The following is a 15371-nucleotide window of genomic DNA, read 5'->3' as shown; positions in this document are numbered from 1 at the left end:
ACCTTTGGGTACACTCACAGATAAGAAGATCCTCAGCCTGCAGGGGCAAAGAGATGTAGGGTAAATACCACGTGCACACACACAAATGGAGGTTGATCTGCAAGGCAAGAGAGTTGAACAGGACTATCTGCAACTTGCATGCAAAGCCTCCATATACACAACACCCAGCAACACTGGCAGCTTTGCTGCCACACATGCACATACCCACAGTGATAGTCTATTTCCAACCTTATGACTGTTTTGTATCTATATATACACATACACAAATATTTTTATATATTTATGTTTAGATGCACAGATTTCTTTGGAAAAATACATGCACCAGAGAGCACCTAGGATCAGTTATGGAAGGTCAAGGGGCTTCCAGAGAAGCCTTCTTGACCAGAAAGTTAAAGATAGCCCAGAGAAGGACCTTCTGCCATTGGTATAACTGTTACTTTGTCAAAGCAGTAAGCAATTTATGTCCCTCCTTTTTTGTTCTTTTCCCCATTAGCCTCCAAAAACAAAGTTCCAGAGCTGAATCAGCGTCTCCTTTTAGAGTCTCCACTCAAATTGCTTCTACGATTCCCATCTTTCTCTCTTTTTACATTACAAATATATAAATAGTCACATCGTCATGAGAGGCAAGTAGAGMCTGACTCTTATGGGTAAAAAACAGATGTTTCCCAATCTTCCCTAACCGAGTAATATTTTATATATGGCTCTTCAATGGATTTATAGCCAATGAAGGGATGTTACTACATTAGCTCATGGAGGGGGTGGGTGATAAAAACTGCAAAGGAAGAGCCAGACAAGGGAAAAAGAAGCTATCCAGAGCGCTGCAATTGGAGAAGCATGACAAATGGGCAGCACAGTTTTAGAGGGCTTCAACAGCAAGGCAGATTGCCTGGCTGGGARTGATTGTCCACAGCTGGAGCATCACAGAGACCATCTGGTATTTCTTAAGCATGCTTTCCCCAGGTGATCCAATTCTTGGAGTGCCCCAGCAAAGAGAAGGGAAAAAAATGTCAGTGTTAGCCCCATTTCCAGTGTTCCCCTTGTTCTCCTAAGGGGTTAATAGAATGTTTGAGGCAGTGTCTCCTAAAAAAACCTTCTGCCACCTTTTCAAGAGAAAAAATATATTTAAGTTKAACTCATGGAGATTTTCCACTAAGTCAATTATTGTGTCTCTTGGCACAGCCACCATATGTAAAACTCAATGAAGTAAAAAATAGATCCACAGTTTCCTTTGAACACCTTGTAACCTGCTCCCACCCCAACATGCAAAGCACGTGCTTCCACCAGCTCCCACGCTTGCTTCCTGCCCACAGCATGCCTATGCAGGGCCTCAGAAAGAGCAGAGCCAGGACCAAGCCTGGGGCTCGAGAGCCTCTCGCTTCCAGGATTTTGACCCTGGAAAATAATCATTAAGAACTTAATGAGTTGGTGGGGGTATGCCCCACACCAGCAGGTGCCCTGGCATCGCGGGCAGCAAAGGCGCTCGCTGGAGCCGCCCGCTCCCTGCGAGGCTGCTGCTCTCGGCCAGGAGCACCAGGAACCGGCTAACGAAGGGAARAGCAGGGGAAAGCTCTAAATAATAAATGRAYGGACAGATGGAAAAGGAGTTAGAGYGAGCAACAGGAGAAGCGATCTCGGGAAGCAAACAGCATTCCCAGCAGCAGGCAGTGCCCCCACTGAGCAGCGCAGTGCCGGCAGGAACCAGGTCCAGCCGCAGAGCTGATCCCACCGCTCTCCCCACTCTTCTGTTTTATCCATGAATTATCCCAGCTACAAAGCATAGGGCTGTCACATTCTGCACACCAAAGAGGATGCAGCATATTCCTGGTTCCTAATTTCCATGCGGCACACAAATACCACCCCTGTTTTTGTTTTGTTTTCAGGGGAAAAAATGCATGGAAACATAGAGATGAATTTAAAGACAATGCTCTCACTGCAGTGCAACTTGCTGCTTGCTCTTTTTTTTTGCTTTTTTTTAAATAAAACACAGCAAACTCACCACAGACACTCCTCCAAATGTGTTTGAGAAAAACTTGCGAAACTGGGTAAATAGAGCATAATCCCAGGCAGAAATGCAAGCACATGGTGCTTCAATTCCCCCAGACTGAGAAAAATTATATGAGCAATTGATGGAGACAAAAATATTAGATAGAAGAATCCAAAAAGAAAACGTAAGGTTTCTTGGTAAAAGTGTTTTAGACAGCTAAAAAACAACATATCCAACCAATATGAATTAAGGGAATTTTGGCKGAAAAGCCATCCTAATTTCATGACATAAGCAGCAATAACAAAACAATATAAATCACAATTGTAAAGCTAAAGAAATASAAACCAACTGGAAATTACAGAGTACACAAAATAAGGTATTTGAAGATATAAGGGAAAAATTCACACCTTGCAGAGTTAAGATAATAGTGGACTTCAAACACAGCTCCTTTCTTTCCTCTATGAACAGATGTACATCCGTCATTATGTGGTCATGGTAAAAGTCACTAATGTAATTACAAAACTATAAGCATATATGCTTTTTTGGGGTAAAAAGGCCTGATTATGGACTGTTATCATAAGWCGATGATGTATTTCACAGTTTATTAAAAACGGAGGGAGATGTTAGATAACATCTGCTTTAGATAAAAGCTGTTAAATCATCCAGGCTGGATAATTTGCACCTAGGAGTGCACTAAGGAGAACTCTGACCTGTTGATACTAATTTTTAATAAATCTTGGAATGCTGAGAAATCCTAGAAGATAGGAGAGCACTAACCTGTATTGGCGGTTAGGCAGGACCAGCTGAACCGGGAAACCACAGCCAGCCAGCCTAACAGCAGATCTAGACACAAATAATTAAGAGCTACTATGAGAAGCAGCTGATAATTAATTATATTCATCTTATTTAACTAATTACCAGGCAACATATGTTGTACAGAAACAAGTGCTAACTGATGTCACAGCTTGATTTAAGAACTTGTATTAATGGAAATGATTTGTCATAACTAGATGGATCAAAGTAGGCGACATGACAAAATGCATCCATAGCCATCTTCTCATCCAGCATTCTTCCAATTTTTGCAGTCATTTAGGCAACAATGTAAAATCTTGCAGGGCCATTTGCAGATAGCACAAACACAGTTCAGTAAATAATGAACACCACAGACTACGTTTACCTTGTGATCCGATTTGCACAGCTAAATGGCCACAGTCCAACAAAGCATGCCTTAATTCAGGCAGGCACAGAATGCCCATGTGGGAAAGCAATAGAGACCCCATCTGMAAGGTGGAAAAGCCCACCTTGCAACACCACAAACCAAAGCGGGAGCTACAGAGCTTTACAGAGCAAAGCTCAAGCTGAAGGAGCCAATTTGTTCAACTCATGAAGAAGGAAAAAAATATATAGATATATGTATACACACACACACCCCTCACCTGCTGCAAAGGGCATTGATCTGGCACAGGGGAAGAGGAGCTTTCTAATTTGGCAGAGGAAGGCTGTAATTGCTTAGTGTGGCACAAAAGCATGATAAAAGGGAAAGTGCCATCAACACAGCATCACACAAGACGACATGGGTGATCCTGAGGGTCAAGCATAAAACAGGGGAGGCAAATGTTGGTAGTACAGAAGACAGCTATTCAAACCTCTTTGTAACACAAGGGTGGAAGGAACACAGACGTTGTCACACCGGGGGTCTGCTTTAGGCTACAGCTTTGGGGAGATCAGAAGCACAAGGCTTATTGGGAGCATCTGAAGTAAAGAACTTGCTGGTAATTAGGGACCTCTAACTACTCACACATTTGCTGGGAAAGGAAGACATCAGAGAATCTTGCATCGAGTTCCTGGAAYGTACAGAGAAAAAAATGTGAAAGAAGAGACAGGAACAGAAGTGCCAAGGAGGCTCCTCCAGCTTTGATTCCGATCAACAAGAAAATTTTCAAAAAAAAATCACAGTACAAAGCAACAAGGGCAAGAAAGTCTAAAATYACAGCATTCATACTCAACAGGTTTTTTTTCCCTGAATAAAAAGTTGTGCATTTTAAAGAACAGAAGCTTTAGCAAACTCTGAGAATTGGCAAAAAATGTGGAAAAAAAATGATAGGAGAGTTTGAGAGATGATATTTTGTAAAGACTCAGCCACAAGGGAAAAAAATGCAAATTCTCCCAGTGCAGCAGGGTGATAAGGAACYCGCACATCCAAGCTGCCAGCTCCGCTGGGGCTCACGACACAGGGAAGTGGAAACCCCATCAAGCTGCTCAAGGCTGAGCACAAAGAGCAGCTCAAGGMGCCAAGCCCGAGCACCACGCGTGCAAAGGGAGCTGCTTGCAGCCAGCGCCACGAGCAGACGTTTGATAACTACATTAGTGGGGAGACAGCCCAAAGAGTTCATCACCTCCCAAGTGGGGAGGAAAGGTTAATAGATCGCTATATGCCACTGAACACGCCACGAGTCCCTGCCGAGGCTGTTAGTGCATGTCAGCCCTCCTCGCTCCCACCTCAATCTGGTTTCTGTTAGGTTTATGCGTTTGCTTTCTTCTCTGCACAGCACCCAGAGCTCACTGGCTCTGGGAATGACATTACATGTCCTGATGTATATATAATTGGCAATTTTGAGATACACAATTTATAAAATATTTCCTCTTACGAAGCTAGTTAAATTTAATAAACACCAAATACGCCAAAAAGCTGCATTCCCCATAGGCGCGCAAAAAAAATAGCCAGATCAGATAATGAGAAAGCCAAAGTGTTGCCTAACAGACTAAAGGGTGTCACCTGAAAAAGAGATTCACCCTGCTGACCTCTCTCACACTCTCACATGCTGTCAGCACACAAGGAGCTGTAAAACTACTAATTAGGGCAAGAGAAGGCGGGTGATCCCACGAGGTTGGCTTGCAGCTGTCTCAAGAAGCAAAGAAGGATAAATACAAGAAAGATATTTCACAATAGCCAGCAACTTGCAGAATCAAACACAGTGACAGAGCTGAAAAGATGAAGTTTTTGTTGGTTTGGGCTTCACACACAGAAAGAAAACAGTTGACTGTGACCATTGAATTAATGCAATTGAAAGTAGTAGGGTAAAACTAAATTTGAATAGCATATGAGCAGAACAAATATTACTTAAATGATTTTGATGCTTCCAAATGATACCTGAAGTCCCTCAGCAGCTCTGAGAATTGGTAAGAGACGAATGATATTTCAGAAGACTGGAAAAGGGTGCTACCTTCAGCAAGGTTTAAAAATAAATAAATTCAAGCCAATTCTTGCAACCACAATTCCTGGAAAATTTGTGTGAAAAAAAATCAGCAATCAATCTATCTGTTAGCAAGGGCTAGAAAAAAATATACCACACGAAGCCAACCTTTTTCTTCAACAGAGCAATAAGGTCCTGTAAGATAGACCTGTATACCTTTATTTTAGCAAAGCTTTAAGTTCCATGTAACATTTTAATTAAAAAAATAGGAAAAAGAGTCTAAACAAAGCTCCATACACAGCAGGTTGGAGAACTGAACACAAAAAGGCAGACGTGAACAAGCAACGTTGTCTCTCAGGTCCATGATTATACTGGGGCACGTAGACCTAAGCGTCATGCACAATATGACCAAAATAGTCCTGCTGCTCTGCTTCAGTAAAGATGGAGCTCAGCTAGAGCCCTGGGCTCATTTCAAGGCAAGAAGCTTTAAAAAAAGCAACACAGACCAAGTGGAAAGAGCCCGGGGGACATCAACAGAACACAGAACCAAAAGGAAATTTTAAAAGGGCTGAAAGGGACCTCAAGAGGCAGAATCAACCATGCATGTGTCATTCAACTTGAAAATAACATGGCCATGAGGAAAGAGCAAAAGAAATAAAGTTGTTCAGTGCAGAGAACAGAAGTCTTAGGGGAAACATGATAACAGGCCTCAAATATGTAAAGGATTTCTGCACAGAGGAAAGAAGAGTACTGCAAACTGTTCTTCATATCTACAGGGATATAACATACTGTAATAGGCTTAAATTGAAGCACAAGTTGAAAAAACACTCCCTGTAGTTAGTTACCTGCTAGACATGAAGGCCAAGGATGACATGGGCTCTGTGGCACCACAGTTTTTAAGAACAAGGATGAATTGACTCCTAATAGATGCAACTTAACAGTGGTGGCTCTGCAACCTGCATGATGCCCACACCTCCCCATCAAGCCCTCACAACCTACTGGCTTTACATATGTTTGCCCATATATTTCCAGCCACACACCAAATGCTCCCAGAAAACCACATGGCAAAACCTTGCTTCAGAAAAAGCTCATATAAACAGCTGATAAAGGGGCAGGATTCCCCAGTTACAGGAACGCATAATTTCCACACCATATTCAGCTCCTCAGTTCTGAGCCTAGTGTCTCAAGAGGGATCGTGTCCTAACTGTTGAACACTAAAAACCATGAGGTCAATACAGACACCACTTCTAAGACATGGTTTTTCCAGTCCCTTGCTCCCAGAAATATCCTATGGTTTTTCCACAGCCATTACCTCTTCTTCCCCCTTTCCCATAGGAGCTGACATCATTGCCTTCCCCTCACTTGCCTTTGACCACTTCACCAGTAGCTCAGCTGTGGCTAATCAGCAAGACAAACTCAGGGGAAAATATTTATTTTTATAAATATATATGTTTTTAGCTTTGAATGCCACTTTTCTCATTTCAAACCTGAAGAAGAGTTTTTGCCCCCTGAATTTGGTCAGCCTTTTTTCCAGCCCTATCAGTAAATCAGAATAAAAGATATTATCTCTACCTATAGACATTTTTTCCCAAAAGGAGTACAGGTATAGTTGATTTATCATGGAAAAGGCTAGAAGATGCCCTCTTGAGGTCCTTTTCAGATCTCTTTTGTACAGTGCCATGAATACATATAGTAATGAAATGCATATAATGAAGTAGTCTGCAATAGAGAGAAGAAAAGAAATCCAAAAGTCTCTACTACACTTGCTACAAAAATACCAGAAAATGCCACCATAAAGCATGAGCAATTTGCACAGCACCCAGTAAAACAGCTGCCACATGCAATTCTCCCATAGAGGCCATGTTGGGCTTATGCTGTTGATCCCTAAAAAGATGCCAAAAAGTCAGAAAAGCAGCACTTACCTCTGCAACAAGGCCAGAGAACTTCCCAGGTCCTGTCTTAGAGCACATTCAGCATCACAAGCCAGTGACACCTCCCACCCCACACACAGAGTAGTCCCCATGGAGTTTACTTCTAACCAGAGATAAAACCATGCATCTAGGAAAAAAATCCAGAGGGGAAAAAAAAAAAAAAAGAAAAAAAAAAGAAAAAAAAACCAAAGTAGAGCAACCTTTCAGCAGTGCAGGCACCCAAAGGTCTCTCAGCCCTGCACCCAGCTCTCTGCACAGATCCCAACACAGACATCGTGCAAACCCCACTCTCCCTCGTGGCCTCTGCAGGATGAGTCCTGTGGACACATCCTGTTCCAGGACCCCCATCTCCCAAAACAACCACATTCAACAGGAACTGTAGCCCTGCTGGTCACCATGGGAGGCTCACAAGTGCAGGAAACACAAATGTCACAGGTGCTCGACCTGAGCCATATGATCCCCTGCCAAGGGGGGAGAGCAACTGTGGCTCTCATTGCCTTTGGAGGAGAGGAGAAAAACATATTTCTGCAAGGCAGCTTCTCACTTGCAGACATCCTTACGCAGATGCACTGCTCTATTCCCTGCTCCAAGCCACCCTATATGCATTTCCCACACAGTGGCCCTGCACTGACACCATTGCTCCCAAACCCTCTGCTCATCACCATGCCTTCCTGCATGTGCCACCACACAGAGCAGGCATCACTCACACCACTGCTGGGGACAAGCAATAACATTCCCTCCATCTCAACCGTGGCACGCACTGTTATGACTCACCTGAGCCAGAAGACACTTCTGTCTAGCCAGCAGCAGCTCCAGCAGCCTTTTCCCCAAAAAAGTCCTACCCAGCCCTCACAGCCGCTCTTATAGAAGCCTCGAACTTAGTGGTCAATGTGAAACACCTGATTGCAACTTCAGACCCTCCTCCCCCAAGCAATGATTCACACTCTCCTGCAACTGTGATCTCTGTTCCTATCAGCCCCAACCTGTTCCTGTCCCCCCAGGTGCCTCTAAGTGCAGCTGGGAGGAGGTTGCTGGTCTCTGTGAAGGCCCTGGGCAGTGCGGGACCTTGTGGTGTCCATTCAGGGGAACCTGCCTATTCCCTGGAGGGAGTTTCTTTCCTTGATTCCTGATTTTCGAGGCTGTGTCACACAACATGACAGGCTAGGGGTGCTCTCACCACTCACTGCCTCACACAGTGTGAATGGGACATTCATTGCATGACAGGCTTTTGATCCAGGGAAGCAATCTGCATGGCAGCTTCAGGCAGAAGGTGGGACAGGAAGAGGAGACGTTTTCCCCCTGCTCAGTCCAGTGAGAATGAGAAATGCATCAGTGTTTGGCTGCCTTGCAATGGGAACTTTTGAATGTAAATGCACTATTTATGGTTCAGAGTTGTATCTTGGGAAGCTCAGTTACACTTAACACTTCACAGAAATGCAGAAGGGGACCGTTTCTCACATATGTCCATTGACCTTCTGAGCAATTCCCTCTTCCATTAGGCTTAACTGGCTTTGCTTAATAACAGCACAGAAATCAGCATATATCCACTCTTTCAAAGAACAAACACAGCATGTAAAGCCAGCAAGAACTGGCACTGCAGATGGAGGGTTTCAGACTTAATCTGCTAAAGTTCTGCCTGCCACTGCCCTGCTCCCCATGAGCTCGCTTGCTAACACCCACGTGTGCATCACATCTCCAAGGTCCCAGGGCAGCTCCTTGTGTCACACTCAGCTCTGGGGCTCCCAAATCATCTGAATGCGACCAAGTCCTTTCTCCAGAGGACTGAAAAACTAGGGAGCCAACTGTGGCTATTGCAACTTTTAATCCTGTAGATACAGGTAACTTGTTCCACCTATTTGACTAGAAAAGAGCAAAGAGATGTTTCTACAGAAGGACTCGTGCTCCTCACCTACCACCCCAACAGGCTGGCTCAGCCAGTAGGTTGCAAAGAGGAGCAGAGAAGTCTGGGCCCTCTCCTGCTCCACCACGGCCTCGCTGAGAGCTCAGGAGATGCTGATCTGCGAAACAAGACACCCGGCTCTGAGCAGCAAGGGGAAGCAGTGGAGATTAATAAGCCCCAAAATGTTTTACAGCATTTAAATAATACTGCCTCAGATCAAAGACGATCACTCATCTCAATGAGGCAGACTCAGTAAGCCTGGAAAGATCACGTACAGAAAACAAATGCAAGATGCAAGAGAAAGCCTGCAGACAGGAGCAGAGGAAAGCTCATACTTGTCTAAAGAAATTGAAGTGGCCTAAGCCAGAGTCTAACATATGTTCCTGGAAGAGCAAGAGCCAGAAAAATTGCCTGGTTTCACTCAGTCTCAGTTGTGTCTCAGCACATAGGGAAAAAAAAAAAAAAAAAAAAAAAAAGAGAGGAAAAAAAGCAAAGAGCATACATTTCATTTTAAGACACCCACTTACCTTGGAGGTACCTGCTGCTGGAAGCAGCTCAGATTCCAGGAAAAATGGGCTGTCCTCTCTGATCACTGAGATAAGGAGCATGCTGGAAACTACATGCAGCTAGCAAATATATATGAGAAAGCTCCTGGTTTGCACAGGGGTGTGGTCAGGGACCTACAATTGCCATGATGCCTCAGGGACTGCTGAGTTACACTCCAGGACTCTCGTTCTTAAAGATGGGAGGACCCATGGAGGTCCAAGGGCAATATTGGAGAACCGCATGGGCAGAGAGCCTCAGAGGCCTGGTCCGTGGTGTTTCCAGTTGCTCATGTAACTGTGAGGAGGAGGAAGAGAAGGTGGCTTTTTACCCAGATCACTACAGCAGTGGCGGTGGTAGCCCAGGAATAAGCCTGACTTCATGGTGCTGTTCTTGCTCTCAGATGATGGTGGATTAGCTATGCTTTTTCTTCTTACACAGCTTTGGGCAAGATGCTCCATTTATGGTTCTTTGATATAAAGTGCTATGGAAACTAACAATAGCAGGAATGCCTCTTGCATGGAGGCTTGGGGCTGAATGTTCGTTCAGTCTGGATCAGGCACTAAGTCCTGGGGCTCAGCCACAAAATACATACTGCATGGGACTGAGTGACTTGTGGATACAAACCTCCACGGGAGATTCCTTGTTTGCAGGGTCCCCAGTATTCCAGCCCTGCAAACTCAGGGATACCCTTCAATGTCCCTCCCCAATCTAGGGCTGCATCCTTACTCCTGAACCTCCCCTCCAGGACCTTGCTGCTGACCTGGGGTCTCCCTATAACAGTGTATGAAAAACACTGTGCAGAACAAAAAGAAGTCCTCAAGCAAACTCTGGCTGATTGAATTTTGAAGGTAAGGAATGCCCTGCTGCAACAGATGTACAACCCCCTCTGCCCACCCCAAACACCAGATCCATCACAGGGAAGGGAAATATTTACACAAGTTAGTAGAGTTCCAGTTAAATATTATGCTTAGCTGTCTAGAGTCCATGTTCTCAGACTATGTCTATGAAATAAAAGATTAAACTTCATAACAATTATGAAGATGTTCTGCCCACATTCAGAGGGATTTAAAGGACATTAAAATAGTTCTTTGGGTAATATTACAGTGAAATTGTTCTCTCTCTCCATGAGAGCCAGAGCTAAAACCTCCTGAACTCTCCTATAAACACACTTGGAAAGGCTAAGAGCGGAGCTGATAAGCAGGTAGCACCTCTGCTCTGCAGGTTCTGTAAAAAATGTGAGCAATGCCTGCAAGCTTTTGAAGCAGCGAGGGAAGGAGGACAGGGGAGAGCAGCTTCTCTTCTCGAGGGAAGTTTGTTTAGTGGAAAGTAAGCAAGTTGTCAGGGGAAAAGCTGACAATGTTGATTCCAGCAGTTGTACTGGGAATAAACAGCCAAGTGGATTATGTTACAGGGAATGAGAAACGGTTCTGAGGATCCCATTTAAATGCCGGGCTTTCAGGAGCGCTGCGACTCAGCCACGCTTGCCCACAGGCCCGAGGGTCCCAGCTCCATGCCTGGCCACCTCGGGGGGTCCCTCAGGAGGCCTGGCCACAGCAGCGGCTCCGGGGAAGCCGAGCTCAGTGGTGCAAGGCCGTGCCCACCGAGGGCTTGGTCAGGCTCGGTGCCGCAAGGCCGTGCCCGCCAGGGGCTGGGCCAGGCTCAGTGCCACAAGGCCGTGCCCACCAGGGGCTCGGTCGGGCTCAGTGCCACAAGGCCGTGCCCACCAGGGGCTGGGCCAGGCTCAGTGCCACAAGGCCGTGCCCACCAGGGGCTCAGTCGGGCTCAGTGCCACAAGGCCGTGCCCACCAGGGGCTGGGCCAGGCTCAGTGCCACAAGGCCGTGCCCACCAGGGGCTCAGTCGGGCTCAGTGCCACAAGGCCGTGCCCACCAGGGGCTGGGCCAGGCTCAGTGCCACAAGGCTGTGCCCACCAGGGGCTCAGCCAGGCTCAGCGCAGCAAGGCCGTGCCCACCAGGGGTTAAGTCGGGCTCAGTGCTGCAAGGCCATGCCCGCCAGGGGCTTGGGGCAGGGCTGGGTGCCGCAAGGCCGTGCCCACCAGGGGCTAAGTCGAGCTCAGTGCCGCAAGGCCGTGCCCGCCAGGGGCTTGGAGGCAGGGACACGGCGGTGGCTGGTGAGGCTGCGCAGGGGCCCGTTCCCGCTCGGAGCCCAGCTGCAGGGGTGGCCGGCATGGGCTCTATGGAGCTGCCACAGCCCTCTCGTGCCCCCGTCGTGGTGGCCACCACAGGCAGGGTTTGCTGCAGCCTCCCCGGCCAGAGCGAGGGGAGCCCCCTCCCCAAAAGCGGGATGTTTCCCTGCCTTCCGGGGGAAAGGCACCGGGCAAGAGGGGAAGAGGAGCTTGTTTGATTTATTAGTCTCTTCCTCCTCCTCGTCTGTGGCTCATGCAGCTGTAGTGATAAAGAGAACAGCTATGAAAGGACACTGCTGGGATCCCATCCTCCTGCCCACTCACTGCCTGAAGACATCAGTCCTTTACAAGCACCATTAAATGTGTATCCAAAATGTGGCAGTCTCTTCCATCCTTTGAGATTCTGTTCCATGGATAATACAAACAGTTGCCAGAAAAAGAGTATCATCTCAGCTCTGTCTGGGCCATTATCCCTTTATATTTGCTCTTTAATATTTACTGGGTTCACACAAAGTGCATGCTCTGAAAAAAAAAAATCAGCTGCAGCTTAAAGGACTCCAAATTTAGTAATTGCTGCAGCCCCATCGACGTGAATATTTAGCAGGGAGATTTCTACAGCACTTCACGTCCTGTGGTATTCTGCTTAGATCAGACTTTGGAAAACATGCTGTCCCTGGGCACCAAATCTGGAGTGTCTGCGAAGGTGCCAGCTGCAAAGGCCTTATGAGTCCACCGTGATGTCCATCTCTTCCCTCCCAGTACCCTGTAATCTTAGTAAAAAACAAAGGTGGCCTGAGAGATGCTGAAAGGTGGCGCACCCGAGGGCTTTAACAGACCTGTGAGTTAGCACCAACTCCTAGCTCCAGAGCTGGTCTCGCAGCCTTACCTGTTAATGTGAGGTTGCTGTATGTGTTTGAAAACTGCTCCTTTAACAAAACCAAGTGCATCTGAGCTGCCTTTTCCCTCTGTAGCTCCAACATAATGTCAGGATGCTGGGCGATCTTACAGCCTTTCTGCTTATCCAGGGCAATGTCACTGCGAACAATGTCTACAGCAAAAGGGAAAGAAAAAAGGGAGATGGCCAAACCTCAGCTTTCGTTTTCACCAGATGCTTGGATCAGAACCAGCCAACATGACAGCCACACAACCATCACTCAGCATGAGCAATCCCCAAAAAAGGGTCCAAACCCCTTGGGTCCACCTGTCCAATGAACCTGCTCTGCTTTGCAGTAGTCTCCTTTGCTCCCACAGAAATCTCAAGTCAATGGCTTTAATATGCTAATACAACCTTTCCCCTTTCCATCCTTTCTGTTCCTAGAGGCTGATTTCTTACAGTAGGAGGTCTCTCTTGCTAAAAAGTGCTGAAATCACCCAACACCTACATTACCTCCTTGTTATGAATGCCAATGTGACAATAAATAACAGGAAAAAATAAATCCGTTTCTGGTGGCTCACTGGTCACCATTTCCCCTCGCTTGTCCAAGGAATGGTGAAGAAGTCTTGTCCATGCACTGTTTATCTTTGCTGCACCTATCACCACTAGAGTTAGGTCAGCACAGCTCATGATATTTGAAGAGCTCTCTGTACCCCTCTAATCCCACGGAATCAATTCAAGAGGTGGGAAGATTATTTAACATTTAGATTCACTTCATATGAACATTTTACACATCACATGGTGGAACATGAATATGACATTCCGTCTCCTAGAACTACTGACCTGCAGGGGAAACACGAAGATGGGGGTATAGCAGGGGAGGACAGAAGTCAGGCTAAATGTGGCCAATGTCTGAACAGTGGAAATGTGGTGCGAATCAGTCTTTAAGAAGCTGCTTTCTGAGTGTAATACTCTCTAAAGCTCAGATGTCATGGGCACCATACTCAGCACTTAATTCTTACAAAACGTCAGGTGTCGTGAACTGAAAATAAGTGATGAAAGCTGGAGTTCTCGACTGCACTGTATGAGGACACCTTTTTCATCTTGAGGTCACCCTTTGCTTGGCCTGATTCTCATGTAGCTAAAAGCTTCTAAAAGAGTTTATTTTCAGAAGAGAGTATTGTCTTGTTCCATGTATATTCTCTAGCTCCATTACATTAATGCAAATCAAAGAACACCAAAATAGTCATGCTCTTGTATTTCAACGAGTCAAATCTTAACCTTAGCAAACATAGGTTCAAAGCTCTGCTATGTCCAAGGCAAGTGGAAGAGTAAAAACCACATTCTTGTCCTGTCTCTGAGCTTCATCCTAGAGCTATGTCCTGCTCAGACTGAGTCTCTGTCTGTCTTGAATCTAACATAACATCTCCATGCAGAAGCCAGTGTGCTTGGGAGTGGAGACACGGTAATATCCAACTAGCATGAAAATACGGCTCAGTACTCTCACATGCAGCACAGAGGCTGGATGAGATACATAAAGATGAGATGGAGCAGGAAGAAAGAAGAGCATGAAACTGTACAGGAGCTTATACCAAGACCAAAGAGCTATGGGGAGCCTGAGAAGTCTCTCAGGGGGTCAGATGTAGCCGGTCCAGTCAGGACCTGGCCCTTGGGCTGGAGGTGCTGGGACAGGACCTTGGAGAGTGCAAGGGGACACAGTAGCAAGGCCAGCATGACATCCCCACCTCCATCATCATGGATCACGAGGCACAGCAAACACAGGCTTGTGCACACAGGGAAGCAGGTGTAGCTTTTAGTGCTGCTTTTAGGGTCTGATGTTACTGTAGCAGGGATGCATGAGGACATCAGACCACATTTATACAACCTCCTCCCCAAGTCTTTTCTTAGACATTGAGGTCCAGGAGCAGGTGTGCAGGGCACAGAAAACCGGGACACTCTTCTTGTAGTCAGAAGTTCATGGGACTCTGACAGCACTCTAACATCCCAGAAATCTGCTACTGGAGACATTCAGGAGATAGCTGTCCATGACCCTTGCCTCCCAGAGCAACAAAGGACCCAACAGGCCCAGAAGAAACAACAAACAAAAACAAATAAAACAGTTGGCAGATATCTGGGATATGAATGTGCAGCCTCTCAATTAATTAAATGCCTGGTCCTCCATCCCCTGCCACCCTGGCCTTCCAAAGCTGCACCTCTGCATTGATCTTCTGCACTAGCAGCACAGAAGGCAGGCAGGAGGACAGGGCACAGCTGCTGGAGAAGGTCAGGAAAATTTTGGCCAGAATAACCCAGGGAAAAGTGCCAGTAAGAAGCCTGCAGCCACCAAATCTGAAAGGAGAAGAGAGAAAAGGGAATGAAGCAAGAAGAAGAGTGAGGAGAATCACTGCAGGGTGCAGCTGCCAGGGCAGGAGAACGACACTGCCTTACCCAGTGTGGAGCAGCAAAAATAAATAAATAAATAAATAAATAAAGACAAAAAAGACAAAAAAAAAAAAAAAAAGGAAAAAGAAAAAGAAAAAGAAAGAAAGAAAAAAAGAAAAAGAAAGAAAAAAAAATACCAAGCAAAACAAGAAACCAAACAGCTCTTGCCAGAAGTGCGAAAGAAGAACTCCAGATGTGGAAGCCCCAGAGGACGCCAAATGGTTTCCAAAGACGGCAAACCACGAGCTCTGCCTCGAGCGGGCCCGGCAGGGCTGCGGCGGCCCCGGAGCCGGCGGGCCGGGCCGGGCCGGGCCGGGTCAGTACCCTGGCCAGCTCAGCGTGCCCCCGGCCCGGCG

General features: G+C 46.4%; 1 protein-coding gene and 1 long non-coding RNA gene across 2 annotated transcripts in view; both read right to left on the bottom strand.

Moving 5' to 3' along the window:
• LOC112957067 overlaps positions 1–7939 on the bottom strand; it is a 33259-nt gene extending 25320 nt beyond the window's left edge. The window contains exons 1-2 of the long non-coding RNA XR_003251150.1: positions 7884–7939; positions 7101–7236 (exon numbers count right to left, since the gene is read on the bottom strand). This is a non-coding gene — a long non-coding RNA (uncharacterized LOC112957067). The remainder of the gene's footprint in view (positions 1–7100; positions 7237–7883) is intronic.
• Positions 1–15371, bottom strand: part of HPSE2 (heparanase 2 (inactive)) — a 104680-nt gene that overhangs the window by 78819 nt on the left and 10490 nt on the right. The window contains exon 3 of the mRNA XM_026050626.1: positions 12586–12747. Within this exon, the coding sequence (XP_025906411.1) occupies positions 12586–12747 (162 nt within the window). The remainder of the gene's footprint in view (positions 1–12585; positions 12748–15371) is intronic.

Source organism: Nothoprocta perdicaria, unplaced genomic scaffold (assembly GCF_003342845.1).
Source record: "Nothoprocta perdicaria isolate Ctin4 unplaced genomic scaffold, notPer1 scaffold_7, whole genome shotgun sequence".
NCBI classification, from domain to species: domain Eukaryota; kingdom Metazoa; phylum Chordata; class Aves; order Tinamiformes; family Tinamidae; genus Nothoprocta; species Nothoprocta perdicaria.
This window is presented reverse-complemented; position numbering and strand designations above follow the sequence as displayed.